This window comes from Pleuronectes platessa, chromosome 10 (assembly GCF_947347685.1).
Source record: "Pleuronectes platessa chromosome 10, fPlePla1.1, whole genome shotgun sequence".
NCBI classification, from domain to species: Eukaryota; Metazoa; Chordata; class Actinopteri; order Pleuronectiformes; family Pleuronectidae; genus Pleuronectes; species Pleuronectes platessa.
Genome location: NC_070635.1, coordinates 8,200,623 through 8,221,118, shown reverse-complemented (window position 1 = coordinate 8,221,118; position 20,496 = coordinate 8,200,623). Strand labels below are relative to the sequence as shown.

General features: G+C 41.8%; 3 protein-coding genes across 5 annotated transcripts; 1 reads left to right on the top strand and 2 right to left on the bottom strand.

The window, feature by feature from the left end:
• Window positions 1-3,741: 3,741 nt before the first annotated feature.
• On the bottom strand, window positions 3,742-5,490 carry LOC128450071 (trypsin-2). The gene is made up of 5 exons (XM_053433512.1): window positions 5,332-5,490; window positions 5,092-5,245; window positions 4,758-5,017; window positions 4,271-4,407; window positions 3,742-4,060 (listed from the first exon to the last, which is right to left on the bottom strand). The coding sequence occupies exons 1-5, from the start codon at window positions 5,369-5,371 to the stop codon at window positions 3,908-3,910; spliced, it is 744 nt and encodes a 247-aa protein (XP_053289487.1). The 5' UTR covers window positions 5,372-5,490; the 3' UTR covers window positions 3,742-3,907.
• A 988-nt stretch (window positions 5,491-6,478) lies between these two features.
• LOC128450070 (trypsin-like) lies at window positions 6,479-8,398 on the top strand. The gene is made up of 6 exons (XM_053433511.1): window positions 6,479-6,619; window positions 6,852-7,008; window positions 7,301-7,399; window positions 7,487-7,650; window positions 7,851-7,990; window positions 8,074-8,398. Exons 1-6 carry the CDS (start codon window positions 6,580-6,582, stop codon window positions 8,224-8,226), a joined length of 753 nt encoding a protein of 250 aa, XP_053289486.1. The 5' UTR covers window positions 6,479-6,579; the 3' UTR covers window positions 8,227-8,398.
• Window positions 8,399-8,464: 66 nt separating this feature from the next.
• On the bottom strand, window positions 8,465-18,577 carry cblc (Cbl proto-oncogene C, E3 ubiquitin protein ligase). Of its 3 annotated transcripts, none has more exons than XM_053433507.1 (15): window positions 18,386-18,577; window positions 17,974-18,171; window positions 17,494-17,857; window positions 14,482-14,628; window positions 14,240-14,396; window positions 13,151-13,272; window positions 12,715-12,852; window positions 12,516-12,603; window positions 12,233-12,364; window positions 10,711-10,890; window positions 10,380-10,541; window positions 10,181-10,230; window positions 9,688-9,771; window positions 9,503-9,555; window positions 8,465-9,109 (listed from the first exon to the last, which is right to left on the bottom strand). In XM_053433507.1, the coding sequence occupies exons 2-15, from the start codon at window positions 17,999-18,001 to the stop codon at window positions 8,976-8,978; spliced, it is 1,839 nt and encodes a 612-aa protein (XP_053289482.1). In that variant the 5' UTR covers window positions 18,002-18,171; window positions 18,386-18,577; the 3' UTR covers window positions 8,465-8,975. The 3 variants fall into 3 exon arrangements, with proteins under 3 accessions (XP_053289482.1, XP_053289481.1, XP_053289483.1); XM_053433506.1 differs by having other exon boundaries at window positions 17,974-18,188; window positions 18,386-18,571; XM_053433508.1 differs by having other exon boundaries at window positions 10,711-10,887; window positions 17,974-18,188; window positions 18,386-18,570.
• Window positions 18,578-20,496: the final 1,919 nt, after the last annotated feature.

The following is a 20,496-nucleotide window of genomic DNA, read 5'->3' as shown; positions in this document are numbered from 1 at the left end:
ATGAGAGTGCATTCTCACTACTGATGAAGATAACGTGATATTTACTCTTTAAACAATAAATCCAGGTCTGAATCCGGGTTATAGACTGGTAGGAATCTGATAAAGCTGGGTTAATACCAAGAATATCGCTGTATTGAAGTCAGAGAAGCGATAGTTTAAAGTATCAATCAACTAACTTATTGTCAAAATAAACAATTTGTTTGAGAGAAAAGTCACAAATCTGCATAAGAGCCTGAATAATATGGATTTTTTTTTGATAAATATGAGTAAAATATGTCAAATACGATATATTTGTTTCAAAAAAGGCAAAGATTCCGAAGATGAAAGTGTTCAGTCACACATTAACTTTATTTTAAATAAATATTCATGAATTACAACTCACACACAAGACATTTAAGTTAAATCAACAATATAAATAAATAAAAATTCAATTAATAAAAATACATAATTAAATTATATCCGAGTATGCGTTACAGTTGCTGCTTTCCGTTACAACAGTCTACAAGGAAACTTACAAAGTTATTGATGATGATGATGATGATGATGATGATGATGATGAAGAGGCAGTGGCCGCTTAACTGGACAGAGCTACAGGTGTTTCGCAAAGAGGGAGATGGTTCTGTCCAGTGGCGGATTTCAGACGGTCCCTGAAAGTGTCAGGAAAGATATGTGCAGTGATTTGAGTTGACCGATGGCTGATTTCAACCAACAGCTTCAGCTTGACAAGAAAACAGAGCAGTTGTGGTGAGCGGGACATTTGTTTCCTTGTTGAGACTGTGGAGGAAAATTCCACTGACCAGTGCCTGAGGCTGTGCAAATCCCCCTGACTAGGTGTCTCAGTGCTGTGATACTGTCTACCTGACAGGATGGAACCCTTATTTGGTGATGTTTTTCTTCCAACTCGTACCGCGGACGGACGAACAAAGCAGATAAGACACAAATGATGATCTCATGTCATTCATGTCTTCTTTTGTATATTATGTCTTATGAAACGCCTCTTTGTATAAGTTCTGGCTTTTGGGAACTTGCGGCCAGTTCCATTTTGAGGACCCGTGCTTGTTGTATAAACTCTGCAGAGCTTATTATTATAAAGAATCAAAATTAACTCCAGTCTGAGAATTTCATTATTTCAAATCAAAAGACGTAAAGGTTTTTGCCGTGTGTTTGAGTCGCACTGTGTGTGTGACTGTGTGACGGCACCGTGTGACAGCCCGCTGGATGCACAACAAAGAGAAAAACAAACCTTAACAACAACAAACTCACAACAGTTCCTCATAGCAGCAGGATGCATACAAAGAGAAGTATAAAAACCTACTCATTTTGGCAGCATAGTAGGGACATTTGCTGATGTCACCACCCGTGGCTCCGTGGACAGGCAAGCCAGCATCTAAAACATCCTCCTGGATTATTGTTTTTTATAGCTTACAATTTTGTCTGCCTGTGTGTGCATCTGTATACAGTCAAAAAGTTCTTGGGGATGCATGACAGTTTGTGTGTGTATTTTGGGGGGCACCAATTTGAGGGAGCATGTCTGAACATGTCACTGTGCAGCATCAGTTCTCCCGTGGAATCGTTTAGAAATGAACTGTCCCTCTCATAATATAAAATCCTCAAGTTCCTTTTGTACAGAAAATAGGTATATCACCTGCTGCAGTTTTTGTTTTTATTTACTTTGCTTATTTACACAATATAAGCTGATATACATACTTGAAATGTGTCGTCTTAAATGATAGTTCCCAGAGAGCTTTCATCCTCCCTTCAGTACAATGTAATGCTCGGGGATACAATAACATTAACATTCAAATTCCCTATTAAATGGAATGTTAAACCGTAATGCATAAATTCATCATGGTGAATCCTGTGAAAACCTTAAAAAATATGGTATTTATTATAACTATAATAAAAAATATATTAGATTGTTTTAATTCTTTGAAAAACCTGATGCCCAATTACCCACAATGCAACTCAATGGACTTCAATGTGTAAAATCAGATCAGAGCAGATCATCACTTTATTCAACATAATAATCACTTCTAACACAATATATACAAAATCATTCATGTACAAAAACAATTTGCAGCTAATGTAATGTGCAGGATAACGTCTCAGTGAAAATACAAATTCAATACAAAATAAGAAAGGAGACCGACTGAGTTGAAGTAACAGTGTAGTAAAAGAGGGAAATTAATAAGAATACTACAGCAGTATTAAGAAGGTGACGCCACCTAGCAAGATAACGTGTTGCTCAAATAGCACCCGAGCAACCCGGACGCTCGTGGTTCCTTTAAGGCAGCCTAGTTGGAGCTACGCCACTGAATAGCACCGCTAGCTACCGGGAACGCTAGCGGTTCCATTCAGCTACGTGGGACGACCAGTTGGCCAGGAACGATTGCCGGTTAGCTACGTGTGGATGCTAGCGGACCTACTGAAGGCAATATTATCGGTGCACGCGCCACAAACGTGGTGGTTGTGAGTAGCCCTTATTGGGCGCCAAAGAACCCAGTTAACAGGCCTGCAACGGGGGGTTGAACTGATCGTTTTATTTGTGCCTTTCCAGTGACGGCTTTTGTATTTTCTTTTATACCTGTATGATGTTCCTGTTTGTAACAGGTGACTGTAATTTCATGTGAACACAGTTTATGTTATACTAGGGATAGTTTTGTGACAGTTACTATTCTGTGTGGCCTATTATTAGCTCCCATATTGATAATTCAGTTTTAAATGTGAAGTGCTGTTTTATGCAGTTAATTGATAAGGGAGATTGCTATTGTCATTATTGGCCTAGTGCCCATATCCATTGAGTTTGTTATACAGGGACTAAATATAGTTCAAATAGCCTAAACATAACTACATCTTATTTCCGGTAGAGAATCATTATTATTTCAACTACATGACTGCTTTGGTTAAATACATTATTTGTAAATAGTTGACAATGTGTTATGGACTCCTCATTTCCATTAGTAGACATTATTCAGGTGGTTTAAAGTGAACTCAGGTAAAAGCCGAGTCTTAACAGGGAATTGACTATAGGGCTACATATATATGGACTATTACAATCAATAATATATTGAAATTAATTCAAATAAATCAATTTCTGTACAAAAATGTGTCTGTCTCTTGTGTGCGTGTGTCAAGTTATATACAGCCTATGCCTACGATGCGCAAAAGCGCTGCTAGCGCCCAGGCTATTTCATTGTTTAGCCTTGGTAGGCTATGTGCGTGGTGCGCCAACTTTTTCATGAGATAGAGACCCCCTTAGAGACAAAAAGATAATTCGCACCCTGGTCTGAATGACACCGTCAGGCGCTCGGTCAAACAAGGGACAGACTTTGAGCTTGTCCTGCATCATTTCTTCAAATTATACTTTTCTTCTACCCTCCTTCTTTTGAGCACAAACGTTTTAGGAACAATACAGAATGAATCCCATAACACACCATCACTCTGTGATCGTGTGTTATGGGATTCTGTCTCAGTCCAAGAACCGACTCTTAATTGATCGTAGGTGTTTGTCTGACATACATCTCAACCAAAGTCAGCTGGGATTGGCTCCAGCATTCTAGATAATGGATGCACAGATGGACATACGCTCTTATTATCTGACTGTGGGGTATATTTATTTTTACAGTCTTACCAATGATTTGAAATGAAGTATTCAGAAATTTCTTAAGCAGTAATATAGTTGCCTGGCAGCATGTGTATTAAAAGTAGTAACAGTATTGTCAACAGAAATCAACACAGTGATGCATTATAAAATGGAAGATTTTATTGACTGTGCCCTGACGGAACAAATTTCTCTCTCTCTCTCTCTTCTCTCAGCTGCTCTCCCCTCTGACACCACCCACCACCACCTCCTGTCTCCTTCACTGGTTCCCCTCTGTCATGTAGTTCCGTGATGACTGATCACAGTCTAGCTGTATGTGCTGAGAATGTTGTTGATCCAGGGCAACAGAGAGCAGACTTTGGTGTAAACGCCCGGGAAGTTGGGCTGAGCGCAGCCCTGGCCCCAGGAGACGATACCATGCAGCTCGCCATTGCACACCAGAGGACCACCAGAGTCCCCCTGAGCAGGGGGGAGGGAGGAAATGAAGGTTATTTCTCCCATCATCACATCAGCATGCTCAATTGTTTTTTACTCTACACGTCCACAGCCTCATTTAATGTGCTGTGTAATTGAGTCACCCTGACACAAGCGGTAGATTAAGAAGATTCAATCTAATATGTAATTCCAAGTATACATATAGTCGTTCTGCCTGACCATTAAATTGCATACCTGGCAAGAGTCCTTGCCGCCCTCCAGGTATCCAGCGCACACCATGCGGCCGCTGATCTTGCCGGGGTAGGAGCCTTCACAGTCCTCCTGGGACAGAATGGGGACTTTCACACACTGGAGGTTGAATGGGTTGAACACTGCAGGTGAGAGCAGAAAAAGAAAGACAAATGTTGGAGTTAAAGCTAGGGTTGGTAATCCCGGAAGAGCAGGAGCAGGCCCCAGTGCCAACGATACATCCCACCCCCTCCCATCTGCGCTCTTATCAAAGCTACGCCCCAAAAACACATGAACGTGTAGTGACTGACAACTGGTAGTGGACAACTTTTCAATAGGTATCGTATCGATTGTTTAAAAATGGTTCTAGAGATGTGTTTAGTGCATTAACAGCTTTTTCTACAATTACTTTTAATTGAAGGCCTGTGTGTAATCATTTTTTTTACATTTCTGTGCCGTGTGTAAGAATCAGAGATGAATAACATCAGGTCACCTTCATCAGTGTAGATGTTGCCCCATCCGGACACCGTGCACATGTCCCCGGCCGCGGGGCAGGCTTTGGGCAGGGCGACGGGCCTGACGTATTGGGTGATGGTGGCGGGGTGAGCCAACCTCATCAGCATGATGTCAAAGTCCAGGGTGGTGTAGTCGTAGTTCTCGTGCCAATAGATGGCGTCCACCGACATGTACTGCTCCGTGCCCTCGTTCAGCCAGATGTGGTGGTCGCCCAAGACTGCGATCTGGGAGTAGGGGCTGAAAGAGACGGCGAATGTTGAGACCTTGAAATTCTCGTGAGAACAGCATGAACGCATGAGGGTGACACAAACTTTTGCCAGCAGTGCGCAGCGGAGGCGATCCAGCGGTCGTTGATGAGGGAGCCGCCACAGTAATGGTAGCCGATATTGAGAGACACCTGCCAGGGTTGGGAGTGGTGGGTGCACTCGTAGCCGCCTACTATCTTGTCGTCCATAGGGGCTGCAGCTGTGGTGTGAAGAAAATGTAAAACACTTCATGTGTGACAGACTTCAAATCGATTTTTTATTCTAAGACCTTCAGCTGAGCTTTACCTGCAGCTCCCAGGAGCGCGAGAACAATCAGGCCAATCATCTTGTGGCTGCCTCGAGCCTTCCTACGAACCAGACTGTACGTGAATCCTCTGTTTCTCACTGCATTTATACTTTAACCCATCTGTGACTTTCCATGCCCCCCCCCCTCCTTTAAACTCCCCTCACCTTTATCCCTCCACCCAATTCCTCCCACCCACATGCAAATCTCTTTTCTCTCCTGCCCCTGTGAAATAAACTCGTCTTCCTATGTGCCAAGTTAATTCTGCTGATGTATGAGCAACATCTCAAATGTTTTTGGCCTTGAGATTTTTTCCATTTGTCACCTTAGTAAATGTGACTCTGTATATACAATAGAACAGGAGAGGCTCCTAATTGTACGAAAATCACTGGAATCATCTAATATGCTTTGAAGAGGTAATTGTACACTTGCCCTATGAAATAAAAATACCTAGAGGATCTTTAATGATCAGAGATAATAACCCTTTTAGTAAATGTAAATGCAGTTAAGGGATGTCACCAGGAACTCTGTATTATTCCTCTTATTTAAATTATCTGACGACGTTTTTTCTTCAGCATCCCATATTTAAATCAATATCTTGTATTTCCTTCTGACAGACTTAAGTCCATCTTTTTTAATTTTTTTAGTTAACTGTTGCAACCAGTTTTTCATTCTGTACAGCAGAATGAATTATACCTCATGGATTGGGAGCTCTAAAGTCATGTAACTTCTATGCCAGGGCAGAAAAGCAGAAAACAGCTTGTTATTTTCCTGCCTCTGAGACACCAGATGAGCTCTTTCTCACCTTCCTTATCACCTGACCATGTTCAAGGGCAGCCAAAAGTGGAGTCAACTAACAGCCCCCGTACGAATCTTGTTCTATATCAAACAACCTAGAGAGAAGCGTACACGGGTATCGTGATATCGGAGAGACCTTCTGCCACACTCGTAAATGAGGGGCACAGATGACATAACCGCAGGGGGTGAAGCTGTCAGGGGGCGGAATTGGGCAAACAAGAAAATGCAGGAGCGTGATAAGAGAGCAGATCTGGGTTGATGCCCGGTGCCAGGCGATAAGCACAGGAGAGTGTCAGGACACAGATGTGGTCGACGGAAAGAGGGAGGTGGCGGGTGGGGGGGGGTGGGGGGTGGGGGGGAGTGGGTAAGGTTGAGTGCGTTAGGGCTGATGGGATATAAATGTCAGCCGGGATGTGTCCGAGTGTCTTCTGATCGATCATTCAACAGACACAATGAGACTGCTGGCTCTGCTGCTGATGGTCGGGGCTGCTGGTAACACGAATACACACATTCACTAAGACGCATGCACGCCATAAACACACACACACACACACATGCACAGCTGCATATTTCTATACTCATGTCAAACATTTTAAAAAGTGTGATGGTAAATTGTGGATAATGACTTTAAAACATGAATCTCTGTCATGTCGCTCTTGGTTTCATCCACTGTGTGTGTGTCTGTGTGTGTCCGTGTGTGTCTGTCTGTGTCTGTGTGTTACAGTGGCAGTTCCCCGTGAGGATGGACGCATCATTGGCGGACACGAGTGTGCTGCTCACTCCCGTCCTTTCATGGCCTCCCTCAACTATGGCTACCACTTCTGCGGCGGGGTGCTCATCAACAACCAGTGGGTGCTGTCTGTTGCCCACTGTTGGTACAAGTAAGCATCCACCGCTGGAGAATCCTATCACATATCACGACATGTATTGTTTTCTCTTGTTGCCATTTATTTTTTTCAAATTCACGGCTTGTTTTGCTGGATTTTTCTTTCTGCATTTTCCCCTTTGAGGTACAACCAACACATTCATAGGTGTAAAACTAATGATTTATCAGTTCAGGAGCACGTGTGCAGAATATTATTAGCAAACAGGAAATTAAATTGATGTAGCATTTTAAGATACATTATGCACAGAAGCGTTTTCGGCCCCCACATATTTGACCTCTCGTTTCAGTCCCTACGCCATGCAGGTCATGCTGGGAGAACATGACCTGCGAAAGTTTGAGGGCACGGAGCAGCTCATGAAGACCGACACCATCATCTGGCATCCTAAGTGAGTGAAGAACTTAACCACCCGGCCTTTTCTTTTGCTTTCTGCATGACTTAATGATCCTTTTTATGCATTTCTCTCGGTGTGCAGTTATGACTACCAGACTCTGGATTTTGACATCATGCTGATCAAGCTCTACCATCCTGTGGAGGTGACCAACGCAGTCGCACCCATCCCACTGCCCACAAGCTGTCCAGTGGCGGGGACCCCCTGCTCTGTGTCTGGCTGGGGGAACACTGCCCGGGATGGAGAAGGTTCGTTTCTAATTGTGATTTTAATTATAAAATACAATCTGACTGACAAATAATGTTGTCTGTGTTGCTTTTAAGAGATTGATTCTGTCACCGGCTCAGATTCCCTGTAGTGGAAAGCAATTAAGAACATTTACATTTAAGTAGTGAACTGGTTTTCGTGTGTGATTTGTTGACTAATGCGTATATCCTGTCAAATGTAGAGGTGTACCTGCCAACACTGCTGCAGTGCATGGACGTGCCCATAGTTGATGAGGAGCAATGTATGAAGTCCTATCCTGATATGATCTCACCCAGGATGGTGTGTGCCGGGTTCATGGATGGAAGCAGAGATGCGTGCAACGTGAGTTTCACCAAAGTTGTTCTGGACTAAAATCTCTGTGTGGGCAGGAGAATTCCTCATTGTGTATCTCCACCGTTTGTCAGGGGGACTCCGGCAGCCCTCTGGTGTGCCGTGGAGAAGTCTACGGCCTGGTGTCATGGGGTCAGGGATGTGCCCAACCTAACTACCCCGGCGTCTACGTCAAGCTGTGCGAGTTCCTGGGCTGGATTGAAAGAACCCTGGAGGCCTACCCCTGAAGAAAGAACGTGTTCTGTCCTCGCTTCTTCCATTTTCTTTTCTTTTCTTTTCCTTCTCTTTCTCTCGTGACTTGTCTCCTCTGACATTTCCCCCTCACAAATCCAGACTCAGCACACATGTGTCGAAACATACAAAAACACAATAAAACCATTGGGTATGTGTTCACCGTCATTTCTGTTCATATTTTCATTTCAAAGTAACAAAAACCAAAAAAATGAAACCACATGGAAGCTCAAGTATGTGTCAGTTACAGGTTTATTTGTTTGGTTTTAGTACCATAAACATTTTGAAGATTGATTTCGACCTTTAGTTACTTTCATAAATAATAAGAACACCATAGCTTTAAAGTTTAAAAGATGAGGTAGCATATTTCTAATGTTTCACGATTTGACTCTTAATTGCTCCCTTTTTTTTGTTCAGATAATTACATTTTCCAATATCAAGCCTTTCATTAGTTTTTATTATTGGATTGAAAATACTTTAATTATGAAAACGAGAGGATTGTGTGACTATATTTATGAATCGGTGCTGAACCTACTGTGGAGATAATGGCAGTGACATTATTAAACAGCAGGAGGCCTCAATGGACAAGGTTTTTGTCAGTGATACACACAGACACACACATGCCGCACTCACACACACACACACACACACACACACACTCATTTACAGATAAACAGGACACAAAAAACTATTCCAACTGAGGCTGAAGGAGGATTCGTTCATTTCTTCATTTACAGAGTCTTTGTCAGGATGACATTGTTCTCGTCACCTCACCCAGACTTAATTTATCCTTTCTGGGACTGATTCTCCTCTCCTCCCTCCCTTTACGTCTTTGTCTCTCTTTGACTGGATGGGAGGGGCCGAGCCATGCGGCATCACCTACACACAAACACAAACAGATGTTTTTCCAAATCACACAAGGTATCAAAGATTGAGGAAATATTAATATAGTTGTATTCCAGAATTTTAAGACTCTCTGGCTCTGCTGTAAAATCCTCACATTTCTATTTAAATCGGGATAAAACATTTAAAAAAAAAGCTATTACAACTACTCTCATATTGCATTTCAATATAAGTTGTCAATGTAGTCACTTTAGAGGTGTAACAAACAATATCAGTACCCGTCACACTGCACTGCAATAATGGCAAGAATCAAGCTGTTACTGGATACTAGTAAGGCTATAAGCATCCTAGTCAGCAAGATACATTGGAAAAGCATAATTCCAGTGTACGTGTATGATGGGACCACTGCACATGAAGCTAATAACTTACTGTGGACAAGTTGGGATGAAGAAGACATCTTCCCTTCTGTAAGTAGCTCAACGCTGAAAAACAACATGAGCCAACATTGAATCAGCTTGATTCAGTTTACTGATGAGTATTAAAAGTCAGAACAGGCTCAGGTGGAAAATACTGGTTTACAGCAGCCAGTTTTCATGGAGACTGCTGTCAATCACCTGTGGGAGAGTGGGTGTGGCATAGGCAACCTCAGGCCGCCAGAGTCATCGTCCTCACTGCTGTTTGGCTCCTCCCTCTGAGTCCTTAGTGGAAAGCACGCAACAGTGTTTTTATTTAATCACTGATCACACCTTATATTTCAGAATTTCTAAAATAAATTAACGTACTTTTGAACAACAGTAGGAAACTTAGTGGCACAGTCCACAATTTGATGCCAATTCACTTTTTTAAAACAACTTTTATAATTTCCTTAGTATGTTAACAAATCATAAAATAAAAAATACAATGCTTTAAAACATAAACAATATGAAACGCACCCATGAGCCTTAAAAAGCACTCAACTGCAGCTTCACTACATAGACAATATAAACTTCCATATGTTGACTATAAATAAAACTAGAATGTCAAGATCATCATCTGGTAAGTCTCAGAATCAGATCAAAGTTTAACCTCCTCCTTGTGCAAATGTAAACAAGAGGATCAGCGTGTCACCTGTTTGCTTGTTGTTTGCGTCTCCTCCGCGCCTCACTGACACCGTGAGCCTGCTCGGGACAAGGAAACATGTCAGGCACCAGCTACCACTACACACATTCACGCCACAGCTCGCCAAAGTCTGCACGAATGCACATCTCTGAGACGCTCGAAAAATTATCAACTGCCGAGAAGTGACACAGTAACATGTGGAACTTACTGGACCGGAGTGGGGGTGTTTGGTCAGCATGTTGGCTTCTGGTGTATGGGGCTGGTTGGTGGGATGGGAGGAGTGGAGGGGGGTCTTGCTGTTTTTAGGGGGCAGAGGTGGAGCCCAGAGGAGGGAGCTGGGCACCTGGTAATCCAAACTTGAGAACTGTTGCTATGAGGGAGACAAAGTGAAGCAGGCGGCCAGTGAGTGTAACTGCTCTAAGTTCGGTTTCTTCTTCATTTTAGGACATTGTAGGACATGACTTAGAAGAGACAGAAGGGAACTAGGAGGTTGGATGAAGATACAATTGAGCCAAACTGACAGAAACATATTCACACACCTTCCTCAAGGCAGCCATTTCTTTTACCACAAGTTCAATATCCTCATGGTCCTCCTCCTCTTCCTCCTCCTCCTCCTCCTGGACATGACCCCTGCCTCCCAAGTAGGGCTCGACGAGAATGGACTCTGTCCCTCTGATGACGCAGCGACAGTATGGACACGTGTTGCCCACTGACTTCTGCTGGATAGTAATTTATGACAGGAGACAGACAGGGTCATGGAAACACTTTAGACCCGTGGTTGTGTGCTGCTTCAGGCCTTTTGAACTGTGTGTAGTGGAATATTCACACTTGTCTTAAAGAAAAGAAGGGTGTACAGTTTACTGAAAGAAGAAGAGTGGTGGAACATAGCACGTTCGACAGACAGATTCGATTGTGGCTTTGTACAAATCTAAATCAGATAAAAGGGAATTGAACAATTCATATATTTGTATTGCTGTGTTAGTCTCAGCCACTTAAAGGTTCATGGAGAAGTGAGTGTCTTTCATGATCACTCCTGTGCAAGTGGCCTCATGATGAGCCAAGCAGTGTCTTCTGCTCTGGACTTAGTGTGTAAATGAGTTGAGTTCATATGACAAAATGTGAGTATTTTGTGAAGGGTCTGTTAAATCCTTTAAAAGAGGTAACACTAAGGCAGGTCAATGAATTTGATGTGGGTCAACTTTTCTTGGCTTTTCCATTGGATGATTGTCAGCAAAGCATTTAGTGCCTCTCACACTCACTGACATTCACTTTTTAGCAGGGTGAATGTGCCCGACGCAGTTAAAAGAGGATGTGAGCCTGCAGCTCACACAGGAAGTCCTCAGCCAAATGTCAGGACACAGTGCTCTGAACCTTTGCAGAGACATAAAAACCTCCTGAATATATCCGAGGCCACTGTATGGTCGACTGTAGGAAACGGTGGTCGAGCACGTGGCTGTAATGTGCCGGCAGCTTTCTGAGTGCATGTCTTCAAAGTCAAAAGCAGAAGCAGGAAGTGGGGTGGTACCAGTTTCATATATTGGATATTTCTTAAATGTGTTTTTTCCCCTGATGACTAATGAATTCATTTTTAAATTTGTGGCTATTTTTGCACCTCTTTTTTTTATACTGAGCGTTCTTCTCAGACAAAAGTGTGTTTTCAGCAATTCTATATTTAACACAATGCATAATGACAGAAACGTGTAAAATGAATTAATGATTAATGTGAAAAATCTTACACAAAAAATTAAAGCCATTCAGGGACTAGTCTTTGTGTAAAGGAATGTAAATGTACCTCACTATTTTAACTAAATTACATTTAAAACTTGTAAAAGCAGCTTTGATTATTTAAGATTATTTTTGCAAGGCACCGGAATCACTCACACGCTTCGTTAAACACGGATCATACTTTGTAAATAACCATCTTCATCAGCCTACAGGGTTTTCACATACAAACATTACAGTATTTCTTCATCCCAGACTCTTTCACTCCACTAAACTAAAAACTGTGCAGTAACAGTAGCTGAACAACAGCATGTGTAAGAGTGACAGTGGGTTTCATACCTGCCAGCCTGTGAGGCAGGGTTGGCACAGGAGATGCCCACAGGGCTGAATACGAGTGTCCTTATCCTTCTCTGCACAGATCTTACACAACTGGAAGGTGCTGCCGATGTCGCAGTAAAGCTCGTACTGCTCCTGTCGGGTGGTTAGTCAAACAAGAGGCAGAAAGCGATGAGAGGAAACGATATCTCAGGATATGATCTTTGTTTTGTCTTGGTGCAGCTTCAAGATGCTGAGGGCACTCCACGGTGACGCTGATAAAGATGTTCAAAGTGCATCCGCTTACTTCTGTGACTATGACTTTGCTCCTCTGGCAAGGTTCACACAAGGCGGTCAGGTCGGGGTTCACATCACGGCCATCAGGATACAGGTAGCTGCAGGTACACACACACACACACACACACACACACACACACTATGCATTGAGAGAAAACACAAAGACAAAAGGAGAATAATTCAGAGATCATTGTGCACGTGTTTCTGACCAGCTCTCATTGAAGCCTTCGATGAGAGCCAGGTAGAGAGGTGTGTTCTCTGGGATGGTCTGGACAATGCTGCCCTCAGTGGTCACATGACCAATAGCCCACTGGCCCATTCTTGTGCAGCTTAGTCTGAAGATATAGCTGAGAGAGAAAGATCCTTGTTAATCACAGGACCTAAACATTAAGAAACTCCAGTTCACAGATAAGTTGCTAGAATATCCTTTTACAAATACTCTCAGTATTTTCTTCTATTGTGTATTCATTAGCTTTTGTTTGTACTATGAAAAATCGATCTGCTTGAAACCTTTGCTGCAGTGGTTATTTTACTTCAGGGACCAAATTTGTCACGACTGGGATCAGTTTCCAGATGTGACGTAACTCAAGTACCCATCAAACCTCGACATTGTGTTAATAGTGATGTAGATCAACAGGTCCGTACCTTCCGGGCCTGTGCAGGTAGTGCTCCAGACGAGCTACAACCTGGTCGTAGGTGAGGAAAGCCATGTAGCCTGGATGAGTCACTGCTAATTGGTTCCAGTTCCTTAAAAGTGACTTCCAGGGCTGTAAGGGAGAAGATACTCAGGATGAGAGAAATGTTTGGGAAATATGCTCATTTGTTTTCTTCTGAGGTGCAAAGATAAAATAAACTACTCTTATCAACGCTACAGACAGTGAGCTTAGTTAGGTATGAAGACAGATCTTATCTCTCCTTTATTTTCATCTCAAGCTGCTTTTCTTGGTGACTTGGAATGTTTTATTTTCTGGTATATTGATGATTAGTTTTTACCTCAATGTATTCACAGGTTAAAAAACACGTTGGATGAATTACACAAATTCATGCTTGTTATAATGGTTGCAACCTGAGGCCGTAAATAAAGATGGACGACATGACGGCGAAGTCAAAAGCGCCGCAATCGGCCCCTGGTGGCTGGTTACAGCATAGGTCATAAACCCCTCTCCTCCATGTTAGCATACAGGCATATAAGACATTGAGTAAACATCAAATCAATATTTCTCAAATACCGTTTCTGTTATTTGAGTTGGTTCACACAGATTTATGCTCAACAGCAAATCCTGTTATTGTTGATGCCCAAAAAAACTGGGTTAAATGCCATGATTGACAGCTGAGACTGGCTCACGGTTGGTTGCGTGGGCCTATTGACAGGGCGTCACTACAGCAGACTTCAAATGCCCTTTTGCTGCAAGATTGCAGTTTCATTTCTGGATATTTGGAGGAAGTGGAGACTGCTCTGCCATGTAAGCAACCAACAAATAGTCTGACATTTAACCCAATTACAGGAGGAAATGACAAACTCATTTTTGGATCATGCAAATGATGAGTGACCTGAGCTTTCACAGTGCTGGTATATATTGATTTTGTTATGGCTAGTGGTTTCCTGTTTTTTCTAGTATTTAGGCTAAGCTATGCAAGCCTGCTGCTGCTGGTAGATTCGTATTAATTGTATCACATTTCTTGTATTTAAATAATCAATTCATACCTTTTTTATATATGAATTGTTGAGCTCACCTGAAAGAGTCTGGTGAAGATGTCGAACTCAAACACAGAGATGTGGTCATTACAGGTGAGATCGATGGTTGATTTGAGCGCCATGGACTCCATCCCTTCCTCAAACATATGCACACTCCGCAGCTGCTCTTTAAAGATGTTCCACGGAACCACACACCTTCCAGAATACATGGAGTGGATGTTTGCACACAGAAAATGCAAAAATTAAATGACTGATGTGTAGATACATTTTAAAAACTCACTTGTTGCCACACGAGTGCCACCAAAAGCTCTCGGCCTCTGGCTTGGTTAACTTGTAGGTGTCACCCTGAAAAGATCCATCTGGAAACATGGCCCTCATCTCCCACAGCATGTGACTGAACAGCAGAGACAGTTTGGTCAAGTCTCTCCTGGGAATGAAACACAGCAGACTTTCAGTTTCGCTGCCAAATAGAAAAAGACAGTGGCCATGGAAATAAAAGAAATGACCCACATCCCACACACTGTCACCCTGTGATGGAAAGTCAACGTAAAAGCCATTCACGTCGTCTTACATATGTTCTACAATTGTTTTTAAATTCAAAGGATAAGTAACGTGTAGTGACATATGATTATACCTTGAAGCACAATGTCTCTGTGGTGTATTTATCCAAAAATTCACATTATTTGCATTAAAAATATATATATTTTTTAAAGATGTTATAATAAAATATACTTTTTTATTAAAGTCATAATAAAAATCAAATTTGCATTCTATTACTGTGACAAATTAAAATAAGTCTGTGTGTTTTAGAGGAGCAGAAATACTTGGAAGATTCAATATTATATCCTTTCAGTTGAGAAAGCAGAGACAATACTTTCCACACCCGCTCTCAAACAGGATGCTCTGTGCTGAACGCTCGTCACCACAAAATGTTCCACTGGCCAGTGTGTCAGCTCAGACCAGTGTCTATTAGCCTCAGTTCTATTTCTGTGCTCTTTTACACACTTAATTTTAAGCTATCTAGAGTCGTGAGTGATCTGCATATCAACACTATGTTTCTGTTCCTACATTCAAACCTGCGTCCGAGAACTCATTGTGCATTTAATAAAAAAGTAGAATTTCAATAGAGAGGTTTAAGATATTCACTCGTCAAATACTTGTCAATGACAAAACTTTTAGGTCTGCAGAGCTGAGCCTGCGTTCTGGAAAATGCTGCGATGAGTTGAAATATCTTCAGTCAAGTGTTTTACTCACACTTGAGGTAGCTCAAGTATTTTGAGGATATTTCATGCCACTTAATGCTTCTACTCAAATTTCAGAGGGAAAATGTTATACTTTTACACCTTTTTTCTCCAACTATAGTAGCTTATTTTCCTTAAAAAACCTATGAGATTATGATATTCTGTCATACATAAAAATGAGGATGTACAGAATTACTTGTGTTCTGTATTTATTAATATCTCACTCTGGTGAGACATTTTCAATTTTTTTGTCATACTATCTCTAAATTATTACAGTATTTCTACCGTGTGGTTTTGCTTCTTTTATTACTGCACAATAAAGAATGTGATTGACTGATGTGTTGACAAATATGTGTGTTTCATCCATTGTTCAGCACACCAGTATCTTTGAAACGTTGTATCCTTGCAAAAGTCTCCCAGCTGCTAAACCTTCCTCTGTCAGATGTGACGCCTCCGCCCTCAGTCGGGTCACACTTCTGTTTTTAGCCTCACATCACAGCCGAGCAGAAAGTCCACTTATTAAGGGCCGATTATTGTTTTCCACTGTTTAGCAGTCAGCGTTTTATACAACAGGCTGAGCTCCGGCAGCCGAGCCTCAAAAAGAAGACATTTACAGCAGGATATTTAAAATTAGACTAAAATTGAATATTTACACAATTTTCCCGGACGTCTAAACCCCATTTTACATATTGCATTGTAGATTTGCCACATGACTGCCCATGCAGACATGGCTGCACTGAAGGGGGCCATCTGTTCTCTTACGTGTGCAGAGGAATCTTCAAGATGATAAATTAACCTTTTGTTTTGGCTTTTCTGATAGTTTCAGCTGGAAGGAAATATGTGACAAAAGCGATATATAGATGGATGGATGGATGGATGGATAGATTGATAGACATATGCAAGACACTCTCTCCTGAGCTGCTCCCATTCAGATGAAATACTGTTGCTGTTGTTTCTACTTTCCCCACATTAGCATCACAAACATGTTGGTTTGGCTCTAGTTCCATCATCATTATTAGTCCCAACACTAAAACTAAAAAGTGACTGGATACAGCTTCTCCAAAACATCCACTTTGGCTACAGAAAGTGGTCATAATTATTGTTTATTCTCTGGGGGAGTAAAACACTGTAAAACAACGGCAACATTTTCAGACGTGACTTTTTATATTTTAGATTTGAAGAATACTTTTGGTCCTTATGCTCCTAAAGATCTTTAGTTGAAAGGCCCTGGTCCCACCATTCTACATAAAGATTGACGGGCTGTGCGTCCCTCTGTTAGAACTGACAAATACTTTATCTGTCTTTTAGAAAGTTGGAATGCAAAGAGAAATTTCAACTATGATACACAAAGGATTAAAAAACTAAATTTAGAAAACCTTCAAAAGCGTGATGGATAATTGATTTAAACAGTTTACATCAGATCTGTGTGAGGTGTCAAAAATCCACTGACAGAGACACAGTCATGACATTATTGATATACATATATATTTATTAAACTTGCTGTGAGCACCAAATATAAAATTCATTTCAAACGCGGCAAACTTGCGGCAGATATATCCGAGATCATATATTTAAAAATGCGGCAGAAAACGAACTATATTAAGAATAATGTTAGAAGAAAGGTTCTTTGGAGTTTGTATGACACACAATTATTCAGTCTTCAACAAATTGTTTTAATTTTAATATTCATTTGCCAAAAACTTACTAAATATTAAGACCAATTTAACCAAAATGTTGTATTTTTGGTTGAATTGGTCTTTAAAATATTTTTGTATCATTATTAAGAAAAAAAAATCTGCAATTTATTGTTTCAACTAAACAATAAAAACAAATGAGAGTGGACCACGATTATGAATTAATGAATGAATGAATGAATCAGATGATTTGTATCAATATTTTCTCATGTTAGATATTGGCCAATTGCATTTTGGAAAGAAGTATTTCCAGAAAGGAAATAAGGAACCAAATATTTCCAAACCAACATTTGTCTCTAATATTTGGTTTCCTTGTATGTGTCTGAATGTGTAGCCATGAGCCAGGAGCGCTCTCACCTGTGACTCGATGTCTCCTCAAATATCTTTTCCCGTCCTTCTTTGAACAGCAGCACGGCCCTGTCTGTCTTATCCAGCAGGTTTCTGACATGGACCCTCAGGTAGATGGCCTCGTCTCCCCGGGGCGTCTGTCCGCCTGTGGCCTTGGAGCCTTTGTAGGGCTCCCAAACCTGCGTGAGCAGCGCTGTCGTCTCAGATACCAGGTCGGGCAGGTACGGCGGACTTTTCCTCAGGCCCAGGCGGGGGTTCGTGCACAGCTCGTTGAGCTTGTCCAGTTTCTTGAGGGCCTTGTCCACCAGCTGTCGGTCCTCGCTTGTTGGGAGCTGGGAGCTTGAACCTGCTGCTGCCGTCATGTCGCTGATGTCTGTGAGTGAAGTGAACCATAAACTACTTTAAATGCCCGTGTGTCCTTGTGCGTGAGCCGACTACTGTGCTGAGAAGAGTGGAAGCTCTCAGTGTCTGAATTTCTGAGGTCCTTACAATGATTTCTGTCAGTTGTCTGCTTCATCTGAGAAGCTCACATCTTAGCGTCCTCAAACAGCAGCCGTCCTTCATCCGTAGCATGATAACCCAACAAAATCACAGTAGGCAGCGATGGACGTGTGCAGAGGCAGCATTCAAAGATGAGACGGTCCACTCCTTGTCCCTTCACCCTCCTCAAGCTCTGTCACACTGCAACTATGAGAACGAGTGAACTAACAACAAAGGAATGGAGGACAACAAAGAAACAGTTTCAACTTTTGTCATCCCACTCCTATTTCTCCTCACTCGCTCCACCCTCCTAACTCCATACAATCAGCCTCTCTTGCTCATAATAACACAGCCCTAACCCTCCCAGTAACATTCATGCATGTGTCACAGCAGCCCCACAGTCTCAGGTTCATGTACTCACAAAGCAGTGGAAACACCTTCTCTGTCATGGCCTCAAACGCTGCTGTTTCTTCTCCGTCTCTCTCTATCCTCTCCCCCCTTGCAACGTTTGATTGGTTTCCTGGTTTCAGGCAGATAAACAGGTTTGCTGCTTTGCTCTATTTCTCAGACAGGCACCCAGAGAGAGAGAGCGAGAGAGCGAGAGAGAGAGAGAGAGACAGAGAGAGAAGGAGGGAGGAGGAGGGAGGGCAGAGGTGTGGACTATAAACTAAACATCCACTGAGAATGAAAGTAAAATGCTGTGAGGCCTGAGTAACAGACAGGTAGACTGCGTTTTAACAGACAGGGAAATAAAAGGAAAAGGTCAAAGGTCATCAACTGAAAGAGCTTCTATAAAAAGACTCTGCCAGCAGGGAGCAGTGTATGCTGGGTAAAATTAAATGGATTGAGTTGGCTTTTCATCTGAAGCTGACATGAAACGTTGCATGTTATTTTCAGCCGGCGGCATTAAGACTGTTTAATGTCAACCTGTCAACTTGTCCATTCTGAAGTAGTATTATTGCATGGAGTTAGATTCATGTATTAGTGGTTCCCAGTAATTACTCTGGTGATCCCCTGACTTTCCCTCCACAGCTCCTACACGGATGATGCTTGGAGTTTTCAGTAAAAAGTATTGTGTGTGTGTGTGTGTGGGGGGGGGGGATTACTGGGAAGTTGAATACGCACATTCACCTCACTGGTGATTTCCGCACTTTAGCGCCATCATCAGGACAAAAGTTACATTTGTCCCAAATCTTGGTTAATGATTAACACCTAAATTAAGATGATATTTGTCCCGGCCTCAACTGTGCTTTGTGTTTGGTTTTATTTAGCATGTCATGTTTGAACTCTAACATGCTAACAAAATTCAGTTATAGTGGCTACACTTTCATGATGAAACAAAACACAACAAAAAACATTTTAGAAGATGAAACCAGCAACTTTGGGATATTTTGGTCAAAGAACCAACTCAAACATTAAATGAACAAAACTGTTTAACACAATGTGTGACTGTTTTAAAATATCTTTTACAGACTTCTCTGTTTGAGGTGCTCGCAGACTCTGGACTAGTGTGGACAGCTAGCGTGAATGTGAAAGCAGTGGCGTGTTTTAGAACTAACATTTCATAGTCTGGATGTAGCCAAAAATGTCTAAATCTTTCCATTGGCATCATCAAAAGGTCGACATTTTACAACCTTAATATTTCTGTTAATGCAGAACTATTGACATTCTGTTTACTTCACTTCCACTTCCACCAGTTTAGCATTGTCAATGGCTGCAGTCGAAATAAATGAGTTGCATTTATGAATAAATACCTTGTTATATAATGGTAATATAACCCTAATTAATCAAAACATAATAACCAATGTAATATTTTATGAGCTACTTAGATATTTCGAGTTCTGAACTTTTGTCGTTTATAATCGCCACACTTCCCCAGGAAGTTTTCAGAACTGTTCTGGAGCGACTTTTTTTTTTAGATCGGGTCTCTTATGATGTAGCAGGAGTAGTTGTACAAGTAGATGTACTTTTACGTTGTGTCTAAATATGATGAGTTTAAATTGATTATTTCTTTGAGCGTCATCCTGCACCTTTGCTCTTTTGGCACAAGGGGGCCTCAGTTCATTGTGTTGCATGTGGACATACCTTATTTGGGCCACTGATGACTTCTCTCATCATCCAGCACTGCCTGAAAATGTTAAAGGTCAGTGTGATCCTCTTTTCTGTTTATATATATATATATATATACTTATGGATAATTAAACCTCAGCCTCTTATCACTCGGCAGTGAGCTCTGTCCGATGTTCAGGATGTGGCTGTAAAGTGGGCTGGCCCGTGTTATTCACCCACAATGATACTTTACCCCCGAGGAGACAATGATGGTTGAGTGCCCTGACAGCTGCACAGTATGTTTGTGTAGTGTCAGGGTGTTTTGGGGACTTTAGACACCCAGGCTTGACTTTCCGTTGCCCCGCTCCACACTTCAGTGGAAAGAGGAAAGTCCCAAATTGACCCAGGTAACCAGAGCCTGTTCTGAGGGTGGAGAAGGATATGATTCAAGGCAAGGAGAGGAGGTGTGATTTGTGTGTGTGA